General features: G+C 36.9%; 1 protein-coding gene across 1 annotated transcript in view; it reads right to left on the reverse strand.

Annotated features, from left to right (window-relative positions):
* The window catches only part of UGGT2 (UDP-glucose glycoprotein glucosyltransferase 2), a 103,191-nt gene that overhangs the window by 56,603 nt on the left and 18,924 nt on the right, over nt 1–27,664 (reverse strand). The window contains exons 7-15 of the mRNA XM_086482031.1: nt 27,579–27,654; nt 24,919–25,019; nt 21,640–21,739; nt 16,381–16,441; nt 10,726–10,817; nt 9,037–9,187; nt 7,941–8,060; nt 5,265–5,350; nt 1,279–1,414 (exon numbers count right to left, since the gene is read on the reverse strand). Coding sequence (XP_086338157.1) covers nt 1,279–1,414; nt 5,265–5,350; nt 7,941–8,060; nt 9,037–9,187; nt 10,726–10,817; nt 16,381–16,441; nt 21,640–21,739; nt 24,919–25,019; nt 27,579–27,654 — 923 coding nt within the window. The remainder of the gene's footprint in view (nt 1–1,278; nt 1,415–5,264; nt 5,351–7,940; nt 8,061–9,036; nt 9,188–10,725; nt 10,818–16,380; nt 16,442–21,639; nt 21,740–24,918; nt 25,020–27,578; nt 27,655–27,664) is intronic.

Here is a 27,664-nt window from a genome sequence, read left to right on the forward strand (position 1 = left end):
ATACCTTTAGTCTAAATCTGAAGTGGCAAAGGAAACACACTTATGTGAGCTGAATGTGAAAGGTTTTTTCTCTTCACTGATTAGAGAAGGAATCGAAATTCTTACTACAAACTACCTAACCATGGGTAGTTAACTGAATCTATATGGGATGAAACCAAGTCTAAATTAGTCAGTAATAATTTTTCCTACAGTGATAATTTTTCCTTACCAATGCTATTTTATTTCATAGCATAAGATTTTATTACTTTAATCAAACATACAAAACAAATTTGAAGCGAAAATTACTCAATCAATTTCTTTTCAAATGAGGAACAATACATTTCTCTCTATAGCTCTGAGTATCTCAAACCTGTATTTTATTGATTCTATTTTTGTTATCTTTCAATTATATTTATCATCCTCTCCTTTTTATATTATGAAACAAAGTAGAGGAACACAACATTTTAGAAAGCACACTGTAAATGGATATTTTGTGATCTGGTCATGGATAACAGTCACGCATGCGTGTCAGCTCCTAACACTTGCAGATTTCTATTTCTCTTCCAAGAAACTCCTAGTTACTCCAATTCCTTTCATCTTAAGCTCTCTAAGTGTGTCCATGACATTAGTTTCTAGGCACTGAACAGAACAGTAGAAAACAAAAAGTGTTATGTATTAATACCGTATTCTCTACTACAATTTTGCCTGCAGAGTCTTCACATAGACTGCTCACTTTATTTCCCTCCATTCATCTTTTGCCCCTGAAATTCTCACAAGAAAACTTGCCTCATTCACTGAGCTGCAAGCCTGGAATATTTCTATGTTGTTTACACCAATGAACAGCTCAAGCACGACCAAGAAAGAACTTATCTCACTCTGTTTCCATTTCTACACTAGAGAACAACAAAGGATTTTTCAAAGCTTACAGGATTGCAAAAGTGATATTAAAATGCCAGTACTCCAAGAGATACAGAACACAAAGACAGGGATATCACATTAACATAAATAACACAGAATCATTCTCACAAGAAAATACTAAAAGCTATAAGGCATGCATCTACCTTTTTACATTCTTGAAGAAAGCCTGTAGACAGGTAAAATGACAAGAGCAAGTTGGTTTCCGGAGGAGGAAAGTATTTCTGCAAATATTCTATAGCATATTAATGCTATGCATGTTTTTAATACTTTACTTCCATGTAAAGTAAATGCAAATGTATCATGTTGTCACAAGGCAGCAAAATCTTAACTATATAGAGAAGTAATAAGTAAAAAAAGGTGATTTCTTGTGAAAGAACTAACATTAATTATTGAGGTAAATGCTTGAGAAGTGTCAGATTCCTCTGCAATGTAATTAAAAGTTCTCCAAAGAGCTATTCCAGCATCTTCATTTCCATCAATTTCTTCTTTTGTACTTAAAATGAAAACAAATCCAATTCTATAAACAAACAAAAAGAGATCATACATTTTAAAACAATATCAGTTTCACACACATTCTAATACTGACACAGAAAAACAAGATGTTTGCATTCAAGTTATCTGTCCAGCATGTAGGGCTGAAAACACCTGTACCTAGGTGGTGTTGCCATGACTGTGTAGTGACACAGGATATCAGCTATGCAGTCTTCATCAGATCTCCTAGATTATGCTTAGGTTACCAACGGTGTACTGATTTTGGATACGCCTTTTCTACTATTTAAAGCAGACAGTAATTAAGATTCTGTGAGTCATTAGGATTTACTCAGAGTCCTTTCTCTCCTCACCCGTCTGAAGGTTATGACATTCGTTACATTCCTGCCATCACCTCTTAACGGCTCGAGTCTTTGTTTTAGTCTGGGCATTATCTTTTTTTTTTTTTTTTTCTTGAATGGGTGTTTTGAGTAGCTGCACATAGACATGCTGGGGTCTTGATGTCCTGTCATCAATACATGCTACTCCTACTAGCCCTTCTCTTGCTTTTTTTTACACTCTGGGGCTTCCCCACCCTCACATTTCCATTCATTCTCCATTTGCATCAATTTTAACACATCTACTACAATTCCCTACATTTCCATTAAATTAAAAAAGCCCTAGAAATATGAAGCTTGAGCAGAAAAAAGGCCCAGAAAACTCCTACTGGAAGCGGTATTTTGATACTGTTTTCATGAAAAGAAACCTGGATTGACCAGGCCATACTATCTTTACAGCATAAAGTGTCACAGATCTGGTGTTCTACAAAAGTAGGGGAATTTCAAATCTTACAGGCACTTGTTTGTCTATACAAAACATTTTGATTAAATTAAGCATCATCATTTACACACATAATTCATTTAGTCGTTACTGAAAGGTTTGGCACATGGTCCAGAAAGCCCACAAGTCCAAGATATTGATGTGAAGATCCCGTTTCTCCAGGGAACAAAGGCTTTGAGCAATGAGACAGTCTGGTCAGACAGACTGCAAATAGCAGCACAATGACTAAAGCACAAAGTCTTCACAGACTGAAGACCTAAGAGAGTTAAAACTGAAGATACTCCCTGCTGAGAACACATAAGGATCCTTCTGGTCACTACACTACCTCTTTCCCCCCGAGAGGGGCAGGGAATGGGGGTTACAGTCCGTCCGGCACAAGGTGTCTCCGCTGCTCCTTCCTCCTCAGGGAGAGGGGCCCTCGCAGCCCTCCCCTGCCCCACCGCGGGGTCCCTCTCCCGGCAGACAGCCCTCCACCCACCGCCCCAACGGGAGTCCTTCCCGCGGGGCCGCAGCTCCCCAGAACCCCCCAGCGCGGGTCCCTCCCGGGGCTGCCGCCCTCCCACCGACGGGCGGCTCCAGCGCGGGCTGCCTCGGAATCGCGGCTGCTCCGGGCCCGGTCCCTGCTCCTCCGGCCCGGGGCCCTCCGCAGGCTGCAGGCCAACCTCTGGGCCACCGCTGGGCTCCAGGGGCTGCAGGGGCTCAGCCGCCACCCCAGCGTGGGCCGCAGGGGAACCTCTGCTCCGGCACAGCTGCCCCTCTGCTTCCTCACTGACCCGGGTGTCCGCAGGGCTGTTTCTCTCCCATCCCCCTCCTCTCCTCTGCTCACCAACAAAGAAACATGAACAAACAGCTCCTCAACACGTTCTTTCACTCTTATTCACAGAGGTGCCATTGGCCTGGCCAATTGGAGCTGGGGAAGCTTCTCGAAGCCTCTTACAGAAGCCACCTCTGTAGCCCCCTGCCCCGCTACCATCAGACACCAAACCACCACACAGTCTTCCTAAAGGAGTGTCAATAGTGACTCAAAGCTGGTTTCTGCTTTACAAAACACTGTGCATTTTTCAAATATTTCCACAAAGCATATGGCACCATCATAGCTGCTACAAGAACATGAGACCTACTGATCTCATAATACATGAGAGCTACTACAACACCACAGTCTGCAATGCTGAGCGCATGTTTTGGAAGACCTTCATATTTACAAGCTGTAATTCAATGAGTTGATTTAGGAAGTCAGGTTTTAATTTGTATAGCCACTTCACATTAGATATTTTAAAACTATTAAAATGAAATCTGTCACATCAGTATAAAATTGTTTAGACATGTTCAGGACGTAATGAGGTGTGCGTCAGATCAAAGGACAGAGGGAAGTAAGAAATACAGCAAGTTTTCTAAAAAGAATAAATAGCAATTAATGCATAAAGGTGCACCATGTTCTACAATTAATTGCTTCTCCCATTTTTTACATCTCTCATTGTAAATAACTTTTCCTGAAGTCTTGTGTCATCTGGGTGCTGTAGGATCAGTCAAACAAAGCAAAATATTATACAACAGTATAGACCCCATGGCTTGTCCACATCTTGAATACATGGCTGCTGCTTTCATCTCAGAGAAGTTATATTAAAACGAAGAAAGTTCACAGAAGGACAACTCAGAAAACAAAACAACCTTAGGAACAGCTTCCAGGCAAGGAGTAACTAGTAACCAAGGGAAAGAAATGACTGCGGTTGAATATGGGAGAGCTTTATAAAATCATGACCACCATCTAGACAGTGGAAGAGACTGCTTAGTTTTTCCCCCAATTATAAGAGCTACAGAGACAATAAATGAAGCTATTGAAAGTCTGGCTCAAAACAAATGAAGCAGTTCTTCATATACCACATAGTTAAACTGTGAAAACACCTGGAAAAGGATGCTGTGGGTGCTAAAACTTTACATGAATTCATGAGGAAAACAGAAACGTTTATGGAAGAAAAACTCAGTGAGGGTTGCTGAATGGTTAGAAAGTACATCCAGGTCTGGAATTCTTTGATCTCCAAATGCACAAACGCCAAGAAAATACTCGGGCAAAGAACCTGGTTGCCCTGTACTTTTTATTGTACTTAGGCAGCCCCTTGTGGCTTTTTACAGACTGACCTAAATGGACCTTTAGTTTGACCCAGTTTGCCTGCTCTTATGCTGTTGTTATATATCAGAAAAGGCAAATTAGATTCTAGGCTATATTCTCCTCAAGGACAGTAGTGACAACAGTGACAAAATGCACAGATAAATTGTATCTGTCCTCCATTACTTTTTGTCGTTGAATGATAAAAAAAACAAAGAAGAACAAAACAATGTTCAGAACTAGTAAAATTTCAAAGGAAAATGAAAACCCTGTAATTTATTGAGGAAACAAAAAGCCATTTCACAGGTAAATTTTAAATATTTAACATGGAATTAATCTTGCTGAACCTTGGATCTAGTTTGGACACCCTTCTCTTCTTTTATAAGCTGTGGAAATAAATAGGCACTCCTGAGAACAATTAATTTTTTCTTAAATTAGGCATCTTGGATCTACCAGATTCTTCCTCAGAAGTTCTCTTTCTCTCAAATGATGAATAGTTCAGATTCAGACAAGTAATTTTTAGAAATTCAAAACTTGGTGAGGATAATCTTGCTTTGGTCTTTATAAAAACAAAATCAGGTAAAGCAACCTCAGTTGACAGGACTAAATTAAAAAATGCCCTCCAATCATGTTTTACTTACAGAACATTTTGCTTAGAATGCAACTTCAAATGGGCATCCAGTGGGACTATATGACAAGATAATTTTTTTTATCAGACTTTTGCAGTTCATTTTCCACACACTCCAGTATGTTATCCCTTGCCACCTATTTGCTTAAGAATACTTAATACCTGAGTAAGCTTAACCCAAATGGGTAATCAATGTGTCTTATTAGAATGTTGTTGCATTTGGCTTCATTTGAATTCACATTTACCTAGCAGTATAGAAGATGAAGAAGAAAAAAGGAAAGCAACCTTCTTTTAAGACTTTTCTTCAAGACTTTCAGTTTTCCTTACCTAAGTGGTAAATTATGATGATAGAATAATTCTGCCAGTTTCATATAATCACCTGTATCTTCTTGGACAGGATCAACAAAAAGTACCTAAGAAGAGAAAACATATTACACAGCCAATATTTATTCTTGATGTCTGTTTTTAATTTTTTTCAGACATAAAATCGAAGATAAAAACAGAAATTTCCAAAGCAGCTGTGCACCCCAACTGTTTTCAATTTCGTAGACCATTCATTGTAAGAAAACATTAAGAATATAAATGAAAATAACTCCAGAATTAATGAATTTGGACCAAATACTGCAAACAGGATTTAACCATTTATTAAACGTCAAACCAAGTGATATCACGACTCTCCTTTGAAAGACTGTGCCAATACTTTGTTTTTATTGATGAACCTGATATTTAATTAAAAAGGATCCAATGCTGACTTTTCTATTACTTCTTTCAACTAACTCTCTTCTGTTGTGAAACCCAAACTAAAATAAACAAACAGAATATATTGACTTAAAACTTTAATTAAAAAATGGAGCACTGGGAAAGAATTCTTCCTTCCTGTCTCACATGTCTTTGTATTCACTCTTTCACTTATTGTAGCTTGAAGTGTCAAATCAGATCTTTCAGGCGTGCACAGAATCTAAAACTGGGATCTGTCTGCATAGGTAGATTATCCTTATGCAAATTTAATTATGACATTGGTACCTTATTTATTCAGCTTTGCACTGCAACTCCCCTTAGAATTTACCATAATTTTGCTAGAGTAACTGAAAAGCAGAACGATTTTAAAAATTTTAAACACTGCCCCCCTCAGATTATAGGTAAACAATACACTGTAGATGTTGATGTTATATACATCTGTGTCAATATTTAACTTTGAATACATAATGCAATCTACTACATATTACACACATCTTAGGCTTCATTATAAACACATTTTTTTAGTACATATTGCTTGTACTTCAGTTGTCTTTTTATATACTGAACTTCATGCCACTTGGAGTGACTACATCAGTGGACAAGGGAAGAGCTATGGATGTCATCTATCTGGACTTCTATAAGGCCTTTGACATGGTCCCCCACAACATCCTTCTCTCTAAATTGAAGAGAGATGGATTTGATGGATGAACTGTTCAGTGGATAAGGAATTGGCTGGGTGATTGCATCCAGAGAGTAGCGCTCAATGGCTCCACGGAGATCAGTGACAAGTTGTGTCCCTTAGAGGTCCATATTGGGACTAGTGTTGTTTATATATTCATCAACAACAGTGGGATCGAGTGAACCCTCAGCAAGTTTGCAGATGAGTACACCACACACCAAGCTGTGTGGTGTACTCAACACACTTGAGGGATGGGATGCCATCCAGAGGGACCTGGATAAGCTTGAGAAGTAGGCCCATGTGAACCTCATGAGGTTCAACAAGACCAAGTGCAGGGTCCTGCACCGGGGTTGGCCAATCCCCAGTACCAATACAGGCTGGGGGATGAAGGGATTGAAAGTAACCCTGCTGAGAAGGGCTTGGGGGTGCTGGTGGATGAAAAGCTGGACATGAGCCGACAATGTGCGCTTGCAGCCCAGAAGGCCAATTGTATCCTGGGCTGCGTCAAAAGAAGTGTGACCAGTAGGCTGAGGGAGGTGACTCTCCCTCTCTGCTCTGGTGAGACCCCACCTGGAGTACAGCATCCAGCTCTGGGGCCCCCAGCACAGAAAAGACATGGATCTGTTGGAGTGGGTCCAGAGAAGGGCCACAAAGATAAGCAGGGGGCTGGAGCACCCCTCCTATGAGCAAAGGCTATGAGAGTTGAGGTTGTTTGGCCTGGAAAAGAGAAGGCTCCAGGGAGACCTTATTGCAGCCTTTCAGTGCTTAAAAAAGGCTTATAAGAAAGGTGGAGAGAGGCTTTTTACCAGTAGCAGTGACACTGTAGTGACAGAACAAGGGCTAACAGTTTTAAACTAAAAGAGGGTAGCTTTAGACTGGATATGAAGGAATGAGGGTGGTGAGACACAGGTGTCACAGGGGAACAGGTCACCCAGAGAAGTTGTGGATGCCCCACCATTGGAAGTGTTCAAGACCAGGCCGGATGGGGCTGCGAGCAAGCTGATCTGGTGGAAGATGTTCCTGCTTATTGCAGGGGGGTTGGACTAGATGATCTTTGAACGTCCCTTCCAACCCAAACTATTCTATGATTCATACAATTACCTTTTGTAATTTAAATTTTAATTTAAATCAGCAATAGCTGTTTCCTTAATTTACTAAGTGATACAGAATGCTATGTACAGAGGAAAAATTAGGCTACGAGACATTTATAATCAGTATGCTTTACAACTTAAAATCTTTTTGTACCTCACCATCTCTGAAACAAGGACAGCAGCGTACAACGAAGAAAATTCATTGATAGTAGTGAATTATCTATATGTAGCATGGAAAGTAACAGAAAAGCTCCTGACAAAACTATGCCTAAGTCCACTTCTAGAAATCAGACTAATAAACACATGTGACTCACTAGACAAAAAGATTTTCACTACCTTTAGCAGACCCACACAGTATGAAATTTCTATTACCATTAGCAGACCCACACCAGGAAATTCTAATCTATCTTAACAATGAATACAGCATGTGTATTTTTCAATAAATTGTCTGTCCACATACACACTATGCAAAAAAATTAAGTTCTCTAAACTTACCAAATTATATAAATTGCGTCTAATCTGCTGTATAACTCCAGGAAATGCGGGTTTTAGCAGTTCCTGATAGCTTGCAGGCCATGTGCTATAGCTGTGATCTTGTTCTATGTTATTAACCCACTAAAACAAAAAAGGCAGCCATTTAAAAAACACACATTAAACGTTGAGTAAAATATGTATGTATAAACAAACTTTAGAACACATGGAAAGCCTGGAAAGAGTAAAATGTGTTATCTTCTTGTCAAAACAGTAACAGAAAACAGCTTCTAAAATTAGTATTTTTTTTTCTTTTCAATGAAACTGGGGGTTTTCTTTGCAGTACATGACAAAACTAATAATGAATGGAAAAGGAAAACAGACCATTTGTACTCTGTATCAGGATGTGAACAAAACCATTTTTTCAAGTGTGGAAACTACTTTCACAATACAAAGGTTATTAACAACATATCACACATATGTGTGTAACAGCATAACTACCTTGCAAGACAAATACAGTACTTATCTATAACCCACAGTAGCACTTTAGATATATGAAAATAAATAATATATGGCCGATTTGTTCTACTGTTTTCTGTGCAAGCTCGTCTATACTTGGCAAACAGAATAATGAAATACAGTTCTTTTAGGTGAAGAAAATTGGTATTTTAGTGTCTCTTCCACTGGCATATAACCTTTGTAATGAAAACTGTACAAATTTTGAAGAAAGGAAAAAAGCAGAGTCATTGGACAACTACAAACAAAATATTTAAGTTGTCCACAATTCACTTATCATACTTGCAAAGTACATTTAGCAGTCTTGCATAATACGAAGATATTACGTAGCTAGAGTAACTTCTGTAAAGTCAAATTCTCTAGGTATGAGTGTGCAACTACTCTTAGATACATTCCTCTTTTCTTTTAAACATCCTACATCTTAATTTTAATAAGGTGTAGGCTAGAGAAAATTATTCCTAAAATATATATTGAAGGGATATCACCCCCCAAAATATTTTAAACTGCTTATTGATATATGGTCTTATGCCTAGTATTTCAATTCTGTCTCATACATAGCGCTACCAAATATGTAATATTTAAATAAATAACTTTAATTACTTACTATTATCGAAGAGTGACGAATATCTAGCGCATAACTATCATCTGTAGGATGTATATGTAACCTCATAAATTTACTCAGGATCTCCTCTTTGATTCCAAGTTCATGAAGGCCATGCATCACTTTTCCTTCCAGTTTAAGAGTCTCTAAGATACTTTTTCAGGAAGACAAAATGAATAATGTCTACACAGAACTTTTGTCATGATATAAAAAGGAAAAATATTTCAAAGACCATTAACATGGAAATTATTTTTATATAAAAAAATTAGGTTTTTATATTTTCCTGCAGTTAGATGTTTAAAACAAAAGCTATTAACAACACTATATGTCTCCAACTTATTTCAAACCAGAATTATAACAGTTTATACAATTCTCTTGTTCATTCATATTTATTTTATATGAGGGAATTTCACCCATCTTTAGTAAGATCTGGCAGGACAGCAGAGAGGAAGGTTACTTGCTGCATCTTCCTGGCTGAGGCAGAAACCTGAGTGGGGGGTACCCTAAGAGGAAGCTTTGAGTGTGCAGAAAAGCAGGCAGCAAGTAATGGAGACACAGACGAGCTTTAAGTCTGCATCATGGCAGAATCCTGAAATGAGCACAGAGGAAATGCATGGCTACCCCTCTAAAAGAAGACTCTTTCCCAGAAGACCCAACAGGACTCTGGAACATTGGAAACAAAACTGAAGTGCTCAACGAGCAAAACATAGCAGGTAAGATTTTACAAATGCCTTTATTTCTATCTTGCTTCATTCTGAGTCTTCTCTATTCTGAAAAGTTTCTTCTAAAATATATTGAAATTAAACCTAGCACTAGCATTAAAAAGCACTATTATTCACTATTAATTTTTGCATCATTACCAAAAAAGATGCAAATGACTCCATCTCACAACTCTGGCTGAGTGAAAAAAATAAGTAAAAACTGCAAGTATAAATGCTAAACCCAAGAAAGGTTAATATCTCCATGGGGGTGAAAAGATGACATTTTGAGTCAAAAAATAGTAAAAAGTTGTAGACTGACAAATCATAGGAACATGAAAAAAACCGCAGACCTAGCATCAGTAGATGAGTTTGCAGGCCACCACAGACGATTTTGTAGTCATGCCTGCTGTTGACAACATACAGAAGAATGCAAGGGAAAACGTTTACAGTTTATGAGTGCTTGAATAAAAGAGACAAGTCACACCCAAAATCATTATAATGTAATTACACAAACTGGAAAAAGATTTCTTATACCAAAAAGCATATTAGTTCTGCATTAACAGAACTTATTATAAAAGGTGACCAGACACAGACTCACAAGCATGTCAAAAATAACCCAGGGTGTTGTGTATCTAAATTTAATGCCTGCAAATTTTTCGTAATTTTTAAGAAATAGGGATATAAAAGCACTTAACCTGCTTTTCATAAAGTGCTTTTCCCCCCTTTTTATACATACATGTTGGATTCCTACCATTTCCAAATTAATTTTACATGGTGAATTATAAAATTGTAAGCAAAGCAGAAAGCATATTCCAAGAGAAGATGCTGCTTTCAATTACTTATACAATGTTCATATTCAAAGCAAAACCACTGTAAACCAGTATATCCTGTCCACCAAAATGCAACAGATGAGATTATCTATCACCATAAGCATAACTTCTCCAGTATTATTAGTAATTCTGTAATCTTCAAACAAAATGTACCATCTTACCTAAAAGGATCGTGAAAATCCAGGTCAATATGAAGGCCATTTAGAAATAAACGTGCTTCTCCAGGTTGGATTCCAAGTATTTCATAAAAATGCTAAAAAGTAAAAAGTACTGCTAACTTATTTAGGTATATGTCAACAGTAACACACATATAAATATATAGAGAGAACTTTATATAAAACATATATAAAATTTTAATTCTGCAAAACAGACACATCAAATCTCTTCCACATAATTTCTTCTTTTAGCTGAATGTTGTTGACAAAAATATTAGCATATTTTTATGAGTGCTATTTAATACACTTGCAATGTACAAATATAAATTAAAATAGCTGATAATTCCCCCCCCAACCTACAGTGTCCCTATCTGCACAAGGTAGAGACAAGGACACATTCTGAGTGTCTGCCAATAAAATGTGAAAATACACCCACATACAGAAATACAGCTTGTAAGTTTTTGAAAAATTACTCCTACATATCCATTCAACAAAGGGAGACCTTATACAAGTCCTTCAGACCTCCTCTTGAGGCTAGCCTTCTCAATAGCTTAACATCTTTCACAATTCCAAAAAATTCAGAGTCGCAACTGTTATGGGGAATTAGCAAAGACCAACTAGATACATATAACCTCATCTAACAAAGGGACTTTGGAAAAAACATAGATCCAAAAGGGATAGCACAGCATATCCTTGCTTTGCAAAGAAGAAAAAAAATCCACAATAAACAAATAACAATAGGAAGGAAGTACTTAGGGAGTCAAGTATGCCTTATCATTTTATTTCAGTGAGCTGGGAGGCACCACACTGTTCAACCCATGGTGGCTGTAGCAAGACAAGTAACAAGAGCAACAGCAGCAGTTTATTACAACTCACCCCGTAAGGAGCAGTCAGATTTCCAGATCTGTCTTAATTCCCAACAGAGGAACGGAAAGCACGAAAAATATGCAGAAAAAAAGCAAGCTGAGAAAGGTGGTTTTTTCCCCATTTAGCTCCCATTTGCCAAAGTAAGTGTGAACAAAAACCGCACTTTGAACAACAGCACACTTAAAACAAGCAACTCAGGCTGCGTATATTACTCCACTTATGAACCTGTCACTAACAAATGAGAGAAAAAATGGGGCAACATTGAAAGAGGTATTATTCCTTTGAAGTAGTGTGGCTACTTTCACTCAGTTAAATGTAAGTAAACGCAAAGCTAACTGGTTTGTGGCATTATAAGTGCAGCTCCACATAAATGAGACAACAGTGCATTTGACACTCCTTGTGATCCAACAGATCTGCATATCACTCATCATTCATTGAAAAGGTATGACCTTCCTCAGTATATGTAAACATTTCACAACTCAAAGCAGGACGGAAATATGTAATGGCACCTAATACCAACATATGAAAAGCAGGGCTCTCCATGAAGGAAAAATGCAGCTGTGACAAGCCTGAGCCTAACAGACACAATTTTTATAAAAGTCCTGTCCTTGACCTTGAAGAGCAGATTTTGAAATTGGTAAATTTAATTTATTCTAATGGTTTAACCTGAACTTTATAGTGCTTTCATTGCTTTTCTGTATGTAGATTTACCAAAAAAAAATAATTACTTATGTTTGTTATGAAGTATCTAAATACATATATCCAAACTCAGATATAATGTGAAGAATGTGGTGGATGTGGGGGGAACTGCATTCCACTAATGCTAAGAAATAAACAGAAAGCCTTTTTTTTAAAAAATCGTTAGTAATTATCTTTCATGAAAATTAGGGACCCCAAAAATGGATGTCAATGCGCCTTTCAAAATGAGAAGCATAAAGACATGGCAGTAAGCTTCCTATGGTCGGATAAGGAAAAAAAGAAAGAGATAATATAATTACTTTTCTAATTTAGAAAACTCACTTAATTCTCAATCTCATACTCATCTAAATTACAGAAATCGTTTTTTGCGATGTCTCAAACTTGGTACAGAAAAGGAAGGACTTCTATCTTCTTTATAACTAACTGCTGCTTTGGATTACTCTGGCCCGAGTGCAGGACTTCGTATTTATCTTTGTTAAACCTCATGCAGCCATTAAAACAAAAACTAGAAGTAGCAGCTGGTGTCTGACATCTAAATTTTTCGCCCACAGATTCACACAGAATTACACACCCTCCCAATGTATCACTCTATACATCCCTTCTACGCAGCCAAAATTCATAGATGCCCGACAATGCCAAGTGCCCTTGCAGCAGGTGAAATTTCTGATCATTTTACCTATACGGAGTTTGATCCTGAGACACAAGAAAATGGGCAGAAGGGACAAAAGAAAACAGCCAGGCAAACAGTGGTGAGACTCCGCTACACAAGGCAGAAAAGCTCCCAAAGATCTAAGTGAACCTGACATTTTTCTGTAGTTAGCAAATCCAATCTGGACTACAGTTTTAATACCAGCGTTGTGCCACAAAGTACTGCGACCGCAGAAAAATCACCCTTAATGCCACTGGACTCAAGGAGCGAACAAATATAAAGAGGATTACAGGCTCAAGAAATCTTACCAGCATCCTTTGGGGCTCTTGCACAGATCTTGTGAGATCAGCTAGAACAGGCCCCCTCTCTGAAGCACTGAAATCAGCAATTAGGGTAAGAGATCTCTTACTATTACTGAAAGCTTACTGGTCATTCCTATAAGCCCAGGTAGTCATGTAAACACAGATACTGAGAAAGACTGCAACTGGCTGATGTAGGTCATAAAAATCCTAATGCTAACTAAAATGAATCCAAGAATGAAAAAATTCTCAGCCACTGGGTATTGAAATGGGAGACAAAGTTTTTCAAATCCTTCAGTACTACAGTAAAAAAAGAACTGGGCCAAGAGCTGAGACTTGTTATACAATATTGATGCTAGGCATTTGATTGTTCAGACAAGCATCCATTTGCTGCAACAACTACGATGAAAGGAATATTTAGGCATCCAGGACTAGAATTTAACGCCAATAATACTCATATAGTATTTTCTTGCTATCTGTCAGCAAATTGTTGCACTGGAAGTTGTGTTTAATGAAATTTTATTTTTCCTTTTATCCATAGCAGTTCTTTGTCCTGTCATGGTTTAACCCCAGCCAGCAACTAAGCAGCAAGTGGCTGCTTGCTCGCTCACTCCTCCCCCTCCACAGTGGGATGGGGAGGAGAATCGGAAAAAAAAAAGTCAGCAACAACTAAAACATCAGTATATTATCAACATTATTCTCCTACTAAATCCAAAACACAGCACTGTACCAGCAACTGGGGAGAAAATTAACTCTATCCCAGCCAAAACCACGACAATTTAGCAGTTAGGTATCAATTCATGACACCTAAATCATCGCATGCCTTTCAACTTTTAATACCTTTATTTCCTCCCATTGCATTTCCTATTCAACTTTCATTATCTTGAGAGGGAATCATCCAGTTACACACAGCATGAGATCATATCTCTCCTGCTGCTAGATGGATGTACTGCAGTTCAAGAATGCACATGCCAATTTATTGTGCTCTAGCAGCAGTATTCAGGAAGTTTCCCTACTTTCATCCAACAGATTTTAGCTTTTAGCTGTCTAAAGGCCTGTAGCCTTAAGTAGGATGTAGTAAGAAATCTAAACTTAGTCTGACAGCTGCCTAAGATCCTCCTACAGTTAAATATTTAATATAGTCTATGGACTCATAGGAGTGATCCAGCTGATACCCAGTCTCATTTGAGACATTGCAAGGTCTCAGGATAAGGCTTCTTGGCCTGGAAAATACAGGTCGATCGGAAGGGAATGGATGTCCCAATGGCCACATCCACCAGACCTGTATGACTATTTTGGATAGTCCATGGCATCTCAAATGACATCAGAAATCCAGGTTCAGGCAACTCAGTCATGCCCCACAGAACAACCATTGAGTGAGCTAAATTGTTTTCCATGTCCATCGACTACATCTGTACATTTATAACAGGAGTCTACATATCCATATAGACATAACTAAATGCAGGTATCTTCATTTCAGCCCAAATACTAATTTTCCTAATCTTTATATTTAGTAAAAATAATAATTTTAATTCCCAACATAATTTTTTTTTTTTTTTTTGCATTTTGGGGTAGAGGAGTAGTTTTTGATTATGCAGTTGTTTTTTTCTTTTTATGTTAACAGAGCTGCAAACAAAGACATTGTAAAGACCTCATCAAGAAACAAGGAAAGTCCCGCTACCAACACTCATCCTCTGGAGAAACTATGATCATCAGGGCTTTGTTTTGCTTTATCCTGACTATAACCCTAACAACAAAGAGATACAGGAAAACGCGTCTCTCAGCTGTATACAGAAAACAACGAGGCTGGGTGCAGACACTGATTTGCTCCCTTGAGCAAAAACTATGGCACTTCTCACTAGTGCAAGAAACAAGAGGTCTGCATAATGTTAAGCCCACTGTAAGATCTCTGTGAAAACTCAAGAATCAAACATGCACCCTGCCCACAAGAAAGCTGAAGGGCTCAGGAAGGTGAACCCCTGGGATATGTGAATTGTATTCTCAATACGCCAGTCCCTCGTGCAATCACCCATGGACAAAAAAAGCCCTATACAATTGCTTGCGTAACCATTTACGAGGACATAACACTTCAGCCTGTCACTATCTGGGCAAGAAATACTCAAGACTGGAAAGCCGTACATTAGTTTTGCATAGTGGAGAGCTTTAACACATTTACGTGAAATTTTTGCTACAATGGAGATGGCAAGCTCTTTACGAGAAGGCTGCATCAGCACAACAAGGACATCGTTCGCTTACGCTGTTTTGGAAGGTGGAAGAAACTGGAAAGGCATTCCCCTGGAGATACTAGTCTTGGCAAAGGCCTGAATGGATACAAATCAAAGTGATACATAGAAATGTACAGGAGTGCCATAAGTAAGAAACAAATCCCTTCCACTATGGTGGCTGGTCAGTCTTAGCACCGTATGAAAATATATGTTCTGAAGATCAAGATTAAGGACAGTGCCATAGATGTCATTTCATATGACCAGTCCCAAAATCATGGTGACTAACATTTAATTTTAACACTCTATTTGAAAGAAAAAATCCAAACTCTGAACTGAAACAGACAATACAACCAATGTCACAACCTTGACAAATGCCAAGTGGCATCTCAGGATGCATCTCAGATCAGTCAAAAATCATAAGAACCACGAGTCCTCACATGATACAAGGCACAAAAGATGCAGTGTATCAAGGACAAAAATAAAACCACCACCTGTCATAGATGATGTTCAAAATACCTCGCAGAACAGTTGCACGCGTGACTCAGTGTGGAAAGCTCAAAGCTGCATGTGCTGACCACAATACAAGCAGCAGGCCTAGATTCAACACCAAAGCTCTAGAAAAATTAGCTGATACATATTTTGCTTTCACAGCGCACCATTTATGACCGAACAGCACTCTCTAAAAATTGTTTGTCCTTGCCTAATTCTGTAAAAATCAAGAGAGGGAAGGGAAAAAGTACCAAGAACAGCAGAAAGTGAGAAATTTGAATTGAGTATTCAAATGTTACTTATTTAGTAAAACATGTTTAGAACAACTGGTTCTTTGACAGAAACCATGTGAAAGTTGCTACACTAATAAAAATCTCCCAAAGCAATAATATGACAGTAATTCAAATGTCCACTTGAAGAAATTAAAACAAACCTTTTGATTTTCTTCTATTTCATTTCGCATTTTCTTGTCTACAGGCACTCTGGTCAGTGATCTATAAAAATAAAATATTGGTATCAGTCAACCACTGTGCTTTTAAATACGTATTTATTTAATTAGGCATTTTATTAGGCATAAATTAATCAAGGCACAAAAAATACATGTGAAATATGTATTTTAACACCATATCCAATGCACTGTAATGGAAGAAAGCTATAACTGAGACTTAAAAAGAAGAGTAATGCAGTGTCATAAACATTTTATTTTCAAAACAAATCTTTTGTTCTGTGTTACTCTAGTAAACCCAGGTTTCAAATTTATGTTAGGTTTTGTGGAAGTAATATTATCAGCATATTTTTTACCACTCTCAATCTTTCCTCTTGCTTTCTTCTGGAAAATAGCATGTATATTATAAAAAGTTGCTTGATAATCTCAATAAATAAATGCATATTTATATATCTTAAGTTAATGTTACTAACTCCATGCTACTCAACATTACAGCACAGGCAGCCAAGGATACAACTTGATGTTTTGGCCAAAGGCAAAGAAAATACGCAAAGAACGACCACTTTAAAATTAGCTGAGATTAGAAGAGATTGAGATCCTCGAAAATGTTAAGTATTCACAGACAGTCAAAATTTTAGTTTCCTTTGTCATTCTACCTTTAGACCATAATCCGTTGATTTGTCTTTTTTACCTTTCAAGAACATGGTGGGAGGCTATTTTAACTTCCTCTGCCAAAATGTATTGTATGTGAGGTTTATAATTACTAGGCTATCATAAAATACTCCAGAGGCAAATTAATCTGTGTTTTAATAAACCCTAACCCACATTAGCCTAAATCTGATTCTCCCAATAAATGCCAAAATAAATAGTCTAGTTGCCTAGATCAATATTTTTTTTGCAAAACATGATTTTACATCTTTCAGCAAATCTGTATGGGGCTTTAAGAAAAACTGGAATCATCTTAAACCTGAAAGTTAACCAAACAAACTGAGAATGATTCTACTAAGCCAACTCCAATACTTATGGATAATAAAGCAGTTATTAAATAATATGAATCCTCACCTTCCCCCCAAAAGAAACTGATTTAGAATAGATCTTGCTAGTAAACTGCACATTTTTCACAGTATGTCAGAAATAAGACATAAAATCAGTTTACTTTAACCAAATACTCGAGCTTTCCAGGTGATCAAAGAGACTACTTGTTAAGTGCAAACAATATGATTTCCAAGTTTTGTTTATACTACACGATTCATCACAGTTAAATACCCTTTTTCCATTAGCCCCCTCTAAATATTCTGGCAGATTATTTTTGTGAATCCCTTCTGGACCACATGATGAAAGGGCAATAGAGGATCAAGAAGGGGCTGTATTTACACCAACTCATACTTGGTGGACTTTCCCTGGCTCAAAATGAGAAAGGTGTAACTCAAACTGTGATGTCAAAGACAGCACTAAAAAATGATCAACACAGTTCAAATATATAGTATTTAAAGGGGACCTACGGAAAGATGGGGAGGGACTCTTTATCAGGGAATGTAGTGATAGGACGAGGGATAATGGTTTCAAACTGAAAGACGAGAGATTGCCCAGATAAGCTGTGGCTGCCCCCTCCCTGGAAGTGTTCAAGGCCAGGCTGGATGGGACTTTGAGCAACCTGGTCTAGTGGAAGGTGTCCCTGCCCGTGGCAGGGGGGTTGGAACTAGATGGTCTTTAAGGTCCCTTCCAGCCCAAACCATTCTGTGAGTCTACTATACTATCAGTAGTGACTGGAGGAGGAGCTTTCATAATCATACTGCTAGGTACTCCCTATGCACATAAAGAATATATTAAGTGTATTCAATACTGAGTAAATATATCTTATACTGTACTACTTTTTGTGTTCACTAGTTTTGAAATGAAAATTGTACAACAGAAAGCAAGAAACTACAAATATTTCTGTTGAAAAAGAAACATTGCTGATTACCATGTAAAAGAAAATTAAAAGAAACTCTAAGTACAAAGAAAATAATATCTGAAGCTAAATTTAAATTCAGAAAAATGGAGAAGGATTAGGAAAACACACTACTAAGTCAGAAGTCTAGAAAACTGACTATGCAGGACACTGCTTTAAGGGACCTTCTACCAGCAACAGACATAATTCAGGAACACTACAGAACTCTTCTCATTAAAAAGAACATCTGTAATTGATGGGAATTATTACTGAGAATTTACTTTGCCAATGAGCAAAACAGCTACTTAAAAGAAGGACTCCATAGTTAGGTAGAAATTTGATGTGCAGCAATATTACCACAACTATTATTCTGACTTCATAGCAATAGTTTTAGTGAATTCTGAAGCAAAAAATAGTTTAGGGAAAAAAAAAAAGCTCAGATTTTTATCTTGCTAAACTCAACAGAAATAGTAGGGCCTGTAACTCTCAGAATCAATGCTACATTCTGCATACACAGGTGATAAAAATTGCACAGATAAAAAGAACAACCTAAATCTTTCCAGATAGCTTGGAGTAGTAAGGTAGAAACATAAAAAATTAATATGAAAATAATAAAAAGTCGTAAAAGAGAAGACAAGGCTGGCCAAATATTAGAAAGGAAATAAAATACTTATCAGCAAAAGGTAAGCTTTACTGATAGCTTTTTTGGTAGTAAGAAAACAATACGTTACAGAATTGTTAACTAGCTCCTTGCCTATGCACAGCGGTTGACAATGCAGGATTCACAGAATCACAGAACGGTAGGGGCTGGAAGGGACCTCTGGAGATCATCTAGTCCAACCCCCCCTGCCAAAGCAGGTTCACCCAGAGCAGGTTGCACAGGACCGTGTCCAGGCGGGTTTTGAATATCTCCAGAGAAGGAGACTCCACAATTTCCCTGGGCAGCCTGTTCCAATGCTTTGTCACTCTCAGAGTAGAGAAGTTTTTCCTCATGGAACTTCCTGTGCTCCAGTTTGTGCCCGTTGGTCCTTGTCCTGTCACTAAGCTACAGCAAGATTTTAAGGAGAAAGTGTGATGGTCAATCCTTGAGAAGGACACTAGGGATTTAAGATGACTAGTGTAAAAGTACCTGTAAAAGACATCTGTTCATTTTGAGTTCAGTCATTTGTTCAATTTGTTCAGAGCTTCACAGAGTTTTATGCATTTTTTTCTAAATATTAAGTGCTAAGGACTCATTAAACAGAAACACTTTACTGTCTGAAAGTAAATGGATACTATTTATCATTCTACATGATGTAGGAATGTTCTTGCACGACCTCAAGGTTGTAATATTTTCCGTCATATAATTTTATGCATCTTTCTTCTTACCTGGAAGAGCATGTAGCTATGTAGTACTGCATATTGGGGGGGGGGAGGAAACTTCATATATTCATAATGTTAACATTCATGAATGATAAATGAATAGCAAGAAACAGAGTATTATAATTCTTATTACTGCACTCTTAAATAACAGATAATTATGACATGTACAACAAAACAAAGATGAAAAATACCCTATAAAATGAATTCTCAAAATGTCACCGTAACATATATCAGTTGTTACACTGTCTACATCTGATGACATTTTGTAAAATCTACCTCAGACTAACCTTTTCAACTGGAAACAACTGAGACACAAAAAAATGCATGTTATAAACTAGAAAGTGAAAGAAACTTCCAGAGGACTGTTATTTTCATTTTTTATGGTTTAAGGAACCTCTCCTTTTAAGGAACATATAATATGTAATTTTTATTTTCATAACTATAGTTAAAAAATTTTACACAGCCTTTTCGAACTAAGGTTTGCATAATTAAAAAATGGTTGTTTTCATATCTAAACTGTGTGAAATTCAAAAAAATTTAAAATACTACTATTATAATGATCAGTTATTTATCTAAAGTGATTAAGCAATATCTTTTCATTTCCTGTTCATATTTTTTCCAAACTACTATTTTTGACTCAGCAAGTTAAACATGATTAGATTATTAAGGAAATATATTTTTTGCACTGTTTTCACTCAATGCCCCTTTGATTTAAGTTTGTTGTCAGTGTAGACGTATTAAGTTTAAATTATTTAAATATTAGTAATCTCTCATGTTAAAAATAACATGCTAGATTAGCATATTAGTGTAAATCATATAAGACAGGAACGGCAATTCCCTTTTTAATAATTCTAAAGTCTTCTTATACTTTTACCCATAAAAATAAAATGTTTGAACAGCAGGTGAATTGTGTTCTAATGCCACAAATACACAGTGGGACATGGAGTGGGATGTAATAATTTAATGACTTTTACAATCAGTAATTTAAATGTCACCCAGCATGCTTCAAACCGACTTTGTCCTGTCCTTTAAAGAACAGAACTGGCCTTACAATTCAACATTATGTATGTTTCCACTATCTTCTAATGGAAAGCTGCATTTCCCAGTTGCTAATCTAAGTGTAAACTCTTATCTTACTATTTCATAATAATTATGTTTCAGGCATTTTAAAAGTTGATTTTTTCTTCCTTGAAACAAGATGTTACAAAGGTAGTTTTTTCCAGTACGGTGTGGATTTTCTCTAACAGAAAATCACAGATGACAAGGAAACACTGTGATAATTAAACAAGAGTTGTAAAATTTGAAAGCACACTGAGTTAAGAATCCTATTTAGCATCATATTTAATTCAGTAATTCAAGCAAATATTGCTGATAGGATTACATGAAGAACTTATTAAATATAAAGAAAAGCATTTCTCAATTACAAGACAATTGGCTCACAGGAAGAGCACTTTTTAATATTAGTACAGCGGTTATTCACTTATTTATCTTGATCTTTTATTAAGTAATCCATTATGGGAGACAGATCTTCCCCAGCAGTAACACTAAAACACAGTAGCCGGGGCCCAATCTTGTCAGCAATGTTGTGCTTAGAACTAATGTGGGTGGATCCCCTACAGAATTTATTAATAGACTTTTGCCTCTTCCTACTGGGAGCAGATCTGCAAAAACATCATTCCAGTAAAAGCTGGGAGGACTTGGCATTCACCATAAGTGCCTGAAGGATTAGGATGCCTTCATGGCATCTCCTGCATCAGACAGGAAACATTTAAGAGACGGATCATGAGCTCGCCCAGGAGTTATTTTCTACTCAATGAAATCGCCTGGAATCCATCTAGCAAGCTGTAAAACATGAACACCTGACTGCAGGATTTGGATATAAATCTGTATTACTGTCATTATATTCAAATGCAAACATAAAAACAGTATTTGAAAAACAAGCTTAAGCATCATACCTGGCTCTTATTGGGAAGTTCTGAGCTATGTCTTTCATTACCTTTAAGGCATCATAAACAGGGGTAGACATAACTCGAGCAGCTGCTTGAAAGCTAAGATCTGAGGGGAAAAAAAAACAACCTGGAAATATCACTCTCAATCAATACTGCCTACAATCAGAAAACTGTTCCATATACACACTCCCACTATTAACATTTTTTATGTTTCAATTATACGTTGTAAAAGACTGTGAAGTAGCATTATTAAGGTCATAGAACTACTAAATTCAGGCTTTCCTACATAATTCTGCTCGTCCGTCTTAAGCATATACATTGTCCGTGTAATTTCTAAGTTCACAAAAAGACACTGAAAAAACCAGACAATTCATCACGTGGCATAATGCCAGTATCACAAGGGTATCACACTTAAACCTAGACACATACCAACCTGCAGACACCCGTAACTGCTGTAAAGAATAAGTTCTTTCCAGCTCCAGGACTTCACAAGATTTTCAGAGAACAGATATATTAAATGTAGAAGGCTGTATCGAGCACATGAAGTGTACAATTTTGAGGAGCAGCAGCAATTTCACAGGAAGATAAAATGGAGACTCATGAAAGAAAGATCAAGCTACTGTCAAATTTTAGTCCTCCTAAGCATCTAGCACAATTTTTAAAGGGATTTCATTTTTCTATCTATGCTTTTTCTCGGAATGAAGTAAATTTTCATATATCAGGACAATTTATAATTAATTTGCCCATCCATTGGAAAAACAATGATGGAATTCAATTAGCCATCTCTGGTGCCTAACTTGGGTGTGACAAATCTTGCTACATGAGACTGGGAAAAATCCAATTTTGGTACCAATAGGATAAGGCAATAATATACTAGGTGCTTCCATGTACTTTGGATACAGTCTGCCTAACTACCTCAGGGCAATGATGCTTTTTCCTTATAATCTGCTAGTTAAGACATCTGAGCAGAAACTGAAGGCCTCATGTTATTCAGTTTGAGGAAGGCTGATGCCCCACATAGTAGAAAATGCTGGGCAGAAGGTCATAGAGGATGCTGCCTAGTAGAACTTTGTACCATCCTTTTGAAGCAATTAGGAATTTAAAAAAAAAAAAAAAAGCCTGAAGAAAACTGAATAGCACACATTCCTAGTTTAGCCTGATAAGGTACACCTTGGCTGGAAAAACAGGTGAGTCTGAAAGGTGGAATGATAACTTAGTATTTCCTAATACTTGTAACAAAAGGTATAGAGAGATCACCGTTTTCAAAAAGAACATTTCAGATCCCTTTTAACAGCGACATAAGCTGTGATCAGGTGAAGTAATAGCCAACCGCTGCCGTTACTAGAGACAGGGATGCCTGACCTGCTGTGCACTTAGGACGTACACTTAAAATCCTTCATGAATTGTTAATCATTTCCATTTTGTGCTGAACAGCTAGAGTACGAATATTCAAATTCCAAAGAGGCAAAAATTACATGTCTTTCTACCTTCTTGGTTCCCTCTGGCCAGGGACTGTCACTTACAGGCCTCCCTGTATGGTACACTAACACAGCTGAGAGAGCAGTGTAGGGCACACCTTGGGGAAAAGATGATCCTGAGTTTAAAGCAGATCTCAAAGTATGCCTTGAAAGCTAATGAAGCACTAGAGATCGAGAGGCTGTTCACAGAGATAAAAGAATAAGTTATTTAAGGGAATACCACATTGGTACTCTCTGCATCATTTTTCACTATAAATAGTAAACCTAATTACTTACCTAAAACATGAAGGCTCTTGAAAGACAACCCCTGAATGGTGTTTAGGGTCATTTATAAATAGAAGTATGCCCTATAGCTGAAGGAGTTTTGGTTAAATTTAGTTAAATTTTTACTTGGAAGCTAATTAAAGGAAATCAGAGAGCAGCTGAGTCATTAACTCAGCCACTATAACTAGTCATTAAGAATGAACTACAGAAAGCACCCAGTCATGTCAGGAGTATCAAAACAACTGCACCATGCAGGGGGGACTGAAAACCCCCTGTCTGAAAAGGCCCTGAATGTATTTACCACAAGCCAGTACCAGTCTTCCCAGCACTGAACAAACAGCATCCCAACACTAAACTACTTTCAACACTGTGTGAACTGGTTGCTCGCGGAGCGACACCAATTTCATTTTTTATTTATGTGGCCATGACACTACAGAAAAGATCACTAAATAGAGACCTTGGACTGGCTTTTGAAGGTAGACACTAAAGGAATCAAAGTTTCACAGCTGCTTCTGCTTGAACATCAACAGACTGGTATTCAAACATGTAAAAAAAAATAATTAAATAGACAGAAAGAGAATTTTCTTTCTATTTGCACAGCAGATTTCTCAGCAAAACTGAAATGCAGTATTTTTCAATATTTTTTTTTTTTAAATTTTGGAGAGAAATCCTGCAGCTCAAGGGGAGTTCATTGATAAAACACTGCAAGTGAACTACAATTATCCTAAATAGCTAGTTTCAGACTGGATACTGCTAGCAAGCTCCGTAACAGTCAGGGTCCCCAAAAGGAACTGAAGTTTAGATGACTGTTCAGTCTCCTGCACTAGCACAATGGCAAATCAGTTTTGATCAGGTTGTCCTCTAAAACTGAAGAATGTAACAGGCAAAATTTATCTCCCCAAACCGATGTGTCATGACATTTTACGGACCTATTTTAGAGCGATTTATAACTCCATTCAAGCTACAGAATGTCCTGCAGGTCATCAGCACAGAAGCTGTTTAGAAATCAGCTTCAATGTATTTGCTCTCCTTTTCCACAGGAAAGCTTTTACAAGCATGTTCTTCCATTTGACACTATATTAAAAAAAATTATCATTGTGAACTCCAGTACACTGATGAAAGTTAGAATTTATAAATTAAAGAGAACAAACTGTCTTAACCTGTATCTCGTCCCGACTCAATAGTCATGTCAAAATGGTATCTTTTGCCTCATCTCTCAAAAAACACATCTGAAACTAAATTTAACATCCAAAATAACATATCAGGCAGAAAACAGGGCAATATGACTTCTGTCTTTAAAATCAGTAAAGCTGGTTATGATTCTCCATCTTACAAAATGACTTAAATGCTCCTTTAATTTCTAGTATATAATGCTAGGACAAGATACCAACATATTATTTTTAAATACTTGATATAATACTGACTTTTTATAAAACCATACGTCTCTTTTTAAAAGAAGTTTTTATCATAATGTTGATACATCAACATAACAAAGGAAAATTGAACAAAGTACTGTGTTAATTCAGAAAAATGCCATACATACCTTGTAGCTCCCAAACCTTCAGTGGTTCCATGTTGTTAGCAGTTTCAATTAGATGTTTTTTAAACTCTTTTAGATTATTTTTCAGATCAGGATGCATCTGTCTACAACCAAACATTTTTTTTTTGTAAGAAGGCAAAATCAATAACATCCATCATGCTTTCATCCACAATAATGCTCACAGCTAATACTGTATCTTTAGGTAACAAGGAAAAATGACAATTCTAATTCATTCTTAAAACAAAAATAGGGATTTGGGGTGAGAAGAGGTGATTTCTGAGGACTAAAAACCAGTTAATTACAAGAAGGAGTTCAATTGTTCTGTAGTGATCCATCTCAAAACCAAAACCATAAATTTTGATGGAATAAATGAACTCAAAGATTAAATAGTATTAACATAAAATACAGATAACTGTACAGTTAGTTTACTATAGCATAATATATTGCTAACTGTATACTAACTGTACTATAGATGAACTGTAACCGTACACAGAGTTTGTTGCATTACCTACAAAAGATTCAGGCAAGACAATGTTGAGAACATCTTTTACAAATTAACATCATTGACAAAATCAAGCTACTGAGCACACAAATCACTAGTCAGCCCTGAAGAAAAGCATGGTGCTCAAAAGCTTGGCTATTATTTTTTTGAAACATAATTGGGCAAAGAAGTTTTGAGGCCAAAGACTTCAGCCTGCTACAAGACATCCTTGAACATCAAACAATGTCCATTAGATTTCTAAAGATTCTTCTACCAGGAGTATTGAACAAGCAGTGAAAGGTAGCTAAAAACCAGACACCTAAAGCATTAAGACTTCAAGTTCCGTAATATTGCACATTTTATTTTAGATACTAAAAAGTTTCACAAGGAATCCCTCCCCCCTCATTTTTTAGCTGTTGGATGATATTAACTGTTGTTCTTTATAGAAAAAGAAAAATATCACTGATGAAGACCGTTGTTCTGGAACTAAAATATAGTCTGGGTTCCTCAAAGAAAGCACACTCAGCTGAAAAAGGAAGCAAAGACAGAAAATTCCTTTTTTCTTACTTGTAACATAGACCTAGAAATGACAAATATAGTTTGTACCCTTAGAAAGCTCTCTATGAAGTAGAAAATTCTTACCTAGCTTTGAGCTCTCTAATTAGTTTTTACTGCCTTCTTTGCAAATTTACCTTGATGATATTTTTTTTTCTGTTCAGACCTTCAAGTCTTCTGTGCATGAGAGCCAACTGACAAATAAGATCTAGCCACAAGCCACAACCAAGATCTAGTATTGATACTTGGTCCCTTATTTCTCTTGTTCACTTACTCACAACGTAGGCACAAAATCAAAACACACACAGCCAACTGAAAAAAACTTACCCTTCTCTGGATATGTATCATGATGTGGGATTGAATTATCTTAATTTGCATAATCAGCTAGTTATATTTCTAAGATTTTATGTCTTCTGCTTACATTCACAACCATTTCATAGCTGAGAAAAGTATAACCCTTGATATGGCTATAACTGAGGGACAATTTACAGATTACTGAAACATTTCTTTCATCTCCAGTATGAAAAGGAGAAGAAAAAAATATGGGTCTAGAAACAATGTCAAAAAGTCTGAACAATTATCAGACAGCTTCACAAACTAGTCACAGTGCACCATCAAGAACCTGAGTAGAGCTAAACCTAGCACAACCCAAGAAGAAAAAAAACCTCAGATAAAGGTATGGCATAAGCATTTGATATAACCTGCAGTGGGTCTCTAATACATAGGTGAAACACCAAGGAAGCCTGCAGACCTGGGTGCACTTCTATCTCAATGTGTTTACTTTTAAAGAAGGCAGAAAGGGGATGTGGTCTCAGCATTAGCAGCTCTGAACTCTGAGAAGACTGGTAGCTTTGTGGGAATATCTACAAACAAGTTTATTTTTTGCTTTAAATAATAAGAGAGAGAATACCACTACAGAAGACCCACACTTGAGTTTCTTGTTGAAGAAAAAAATCAGGATTTATGATTCACTGCATGGATCTGTTACAGGAAAAGGGAAGCACGAAATGAATCCATCCATGGAGGACTGAAAGGAGCCCTCAATATGGTAGCATCCATTTTCATCTAACAGATTGTGACTTGGAGATAAAAGAGTTCCTGCTAGAACAGAACAAAAATTCACAAACTCCAAAATAAGAAGACATCTATAATAAGCATATCTCCCACAAAATACCACTCCTTAACTCTAAGAAATTAATGACTATCTGTCTTAAAAACACCTTATGTAATTACAACACATGGGTTTGGATTTGTTGTGCTAGTACTTGAATTTTGAAAACGAACATTTTGATCAATTATCTGAAAAGAGAAGTAGCAGCAACAATTTACTGTAGATACAAACATGAAAACATGGTCTACTAAGTTTTTGTGACTGTTGCCCAGAGGGAGTTTTTTCTACCTTAAAAACAGTTTACTGTCTACATTCTAAGAGATTTAGAAAACTAAAAGCAATAATTTGAAATTAATAGAATAAACAAATATTGTATCTTTACATTCACAAGACATACCCCAAAAAATTAATCAGAATTTTCACCAGTGGCAAACGAAGTAATTTCCAACATAAATCTCACTTCTACAACTTTTTTTTTTTGGTTCAGAAGTTTAATTCTATGTTAAATCAACTCACTTTAATTTGCCAAAGAGAAATCCTTGGACATCACTTTCCTCCTCATCATCTTCCTCATCTTTTGTCTCATTTGCTCCTGAATACAT

The sequence above is a fragment of the Leptosomus discolor genome, chromosome 1 (assembly GCF_034619465.1).
Source record: "Leptosomus discolor isolate bLepDis1 chromosome 1, bLepDis1.hap2, whole genome shotgun sequence".
Classification (NCBI taxonomy): Eukaryota; Metazoa; Chordata; class Aves; order Leptosomiformes; family Leptosomidae; genus Leptosomus; species Leptosomus discolor.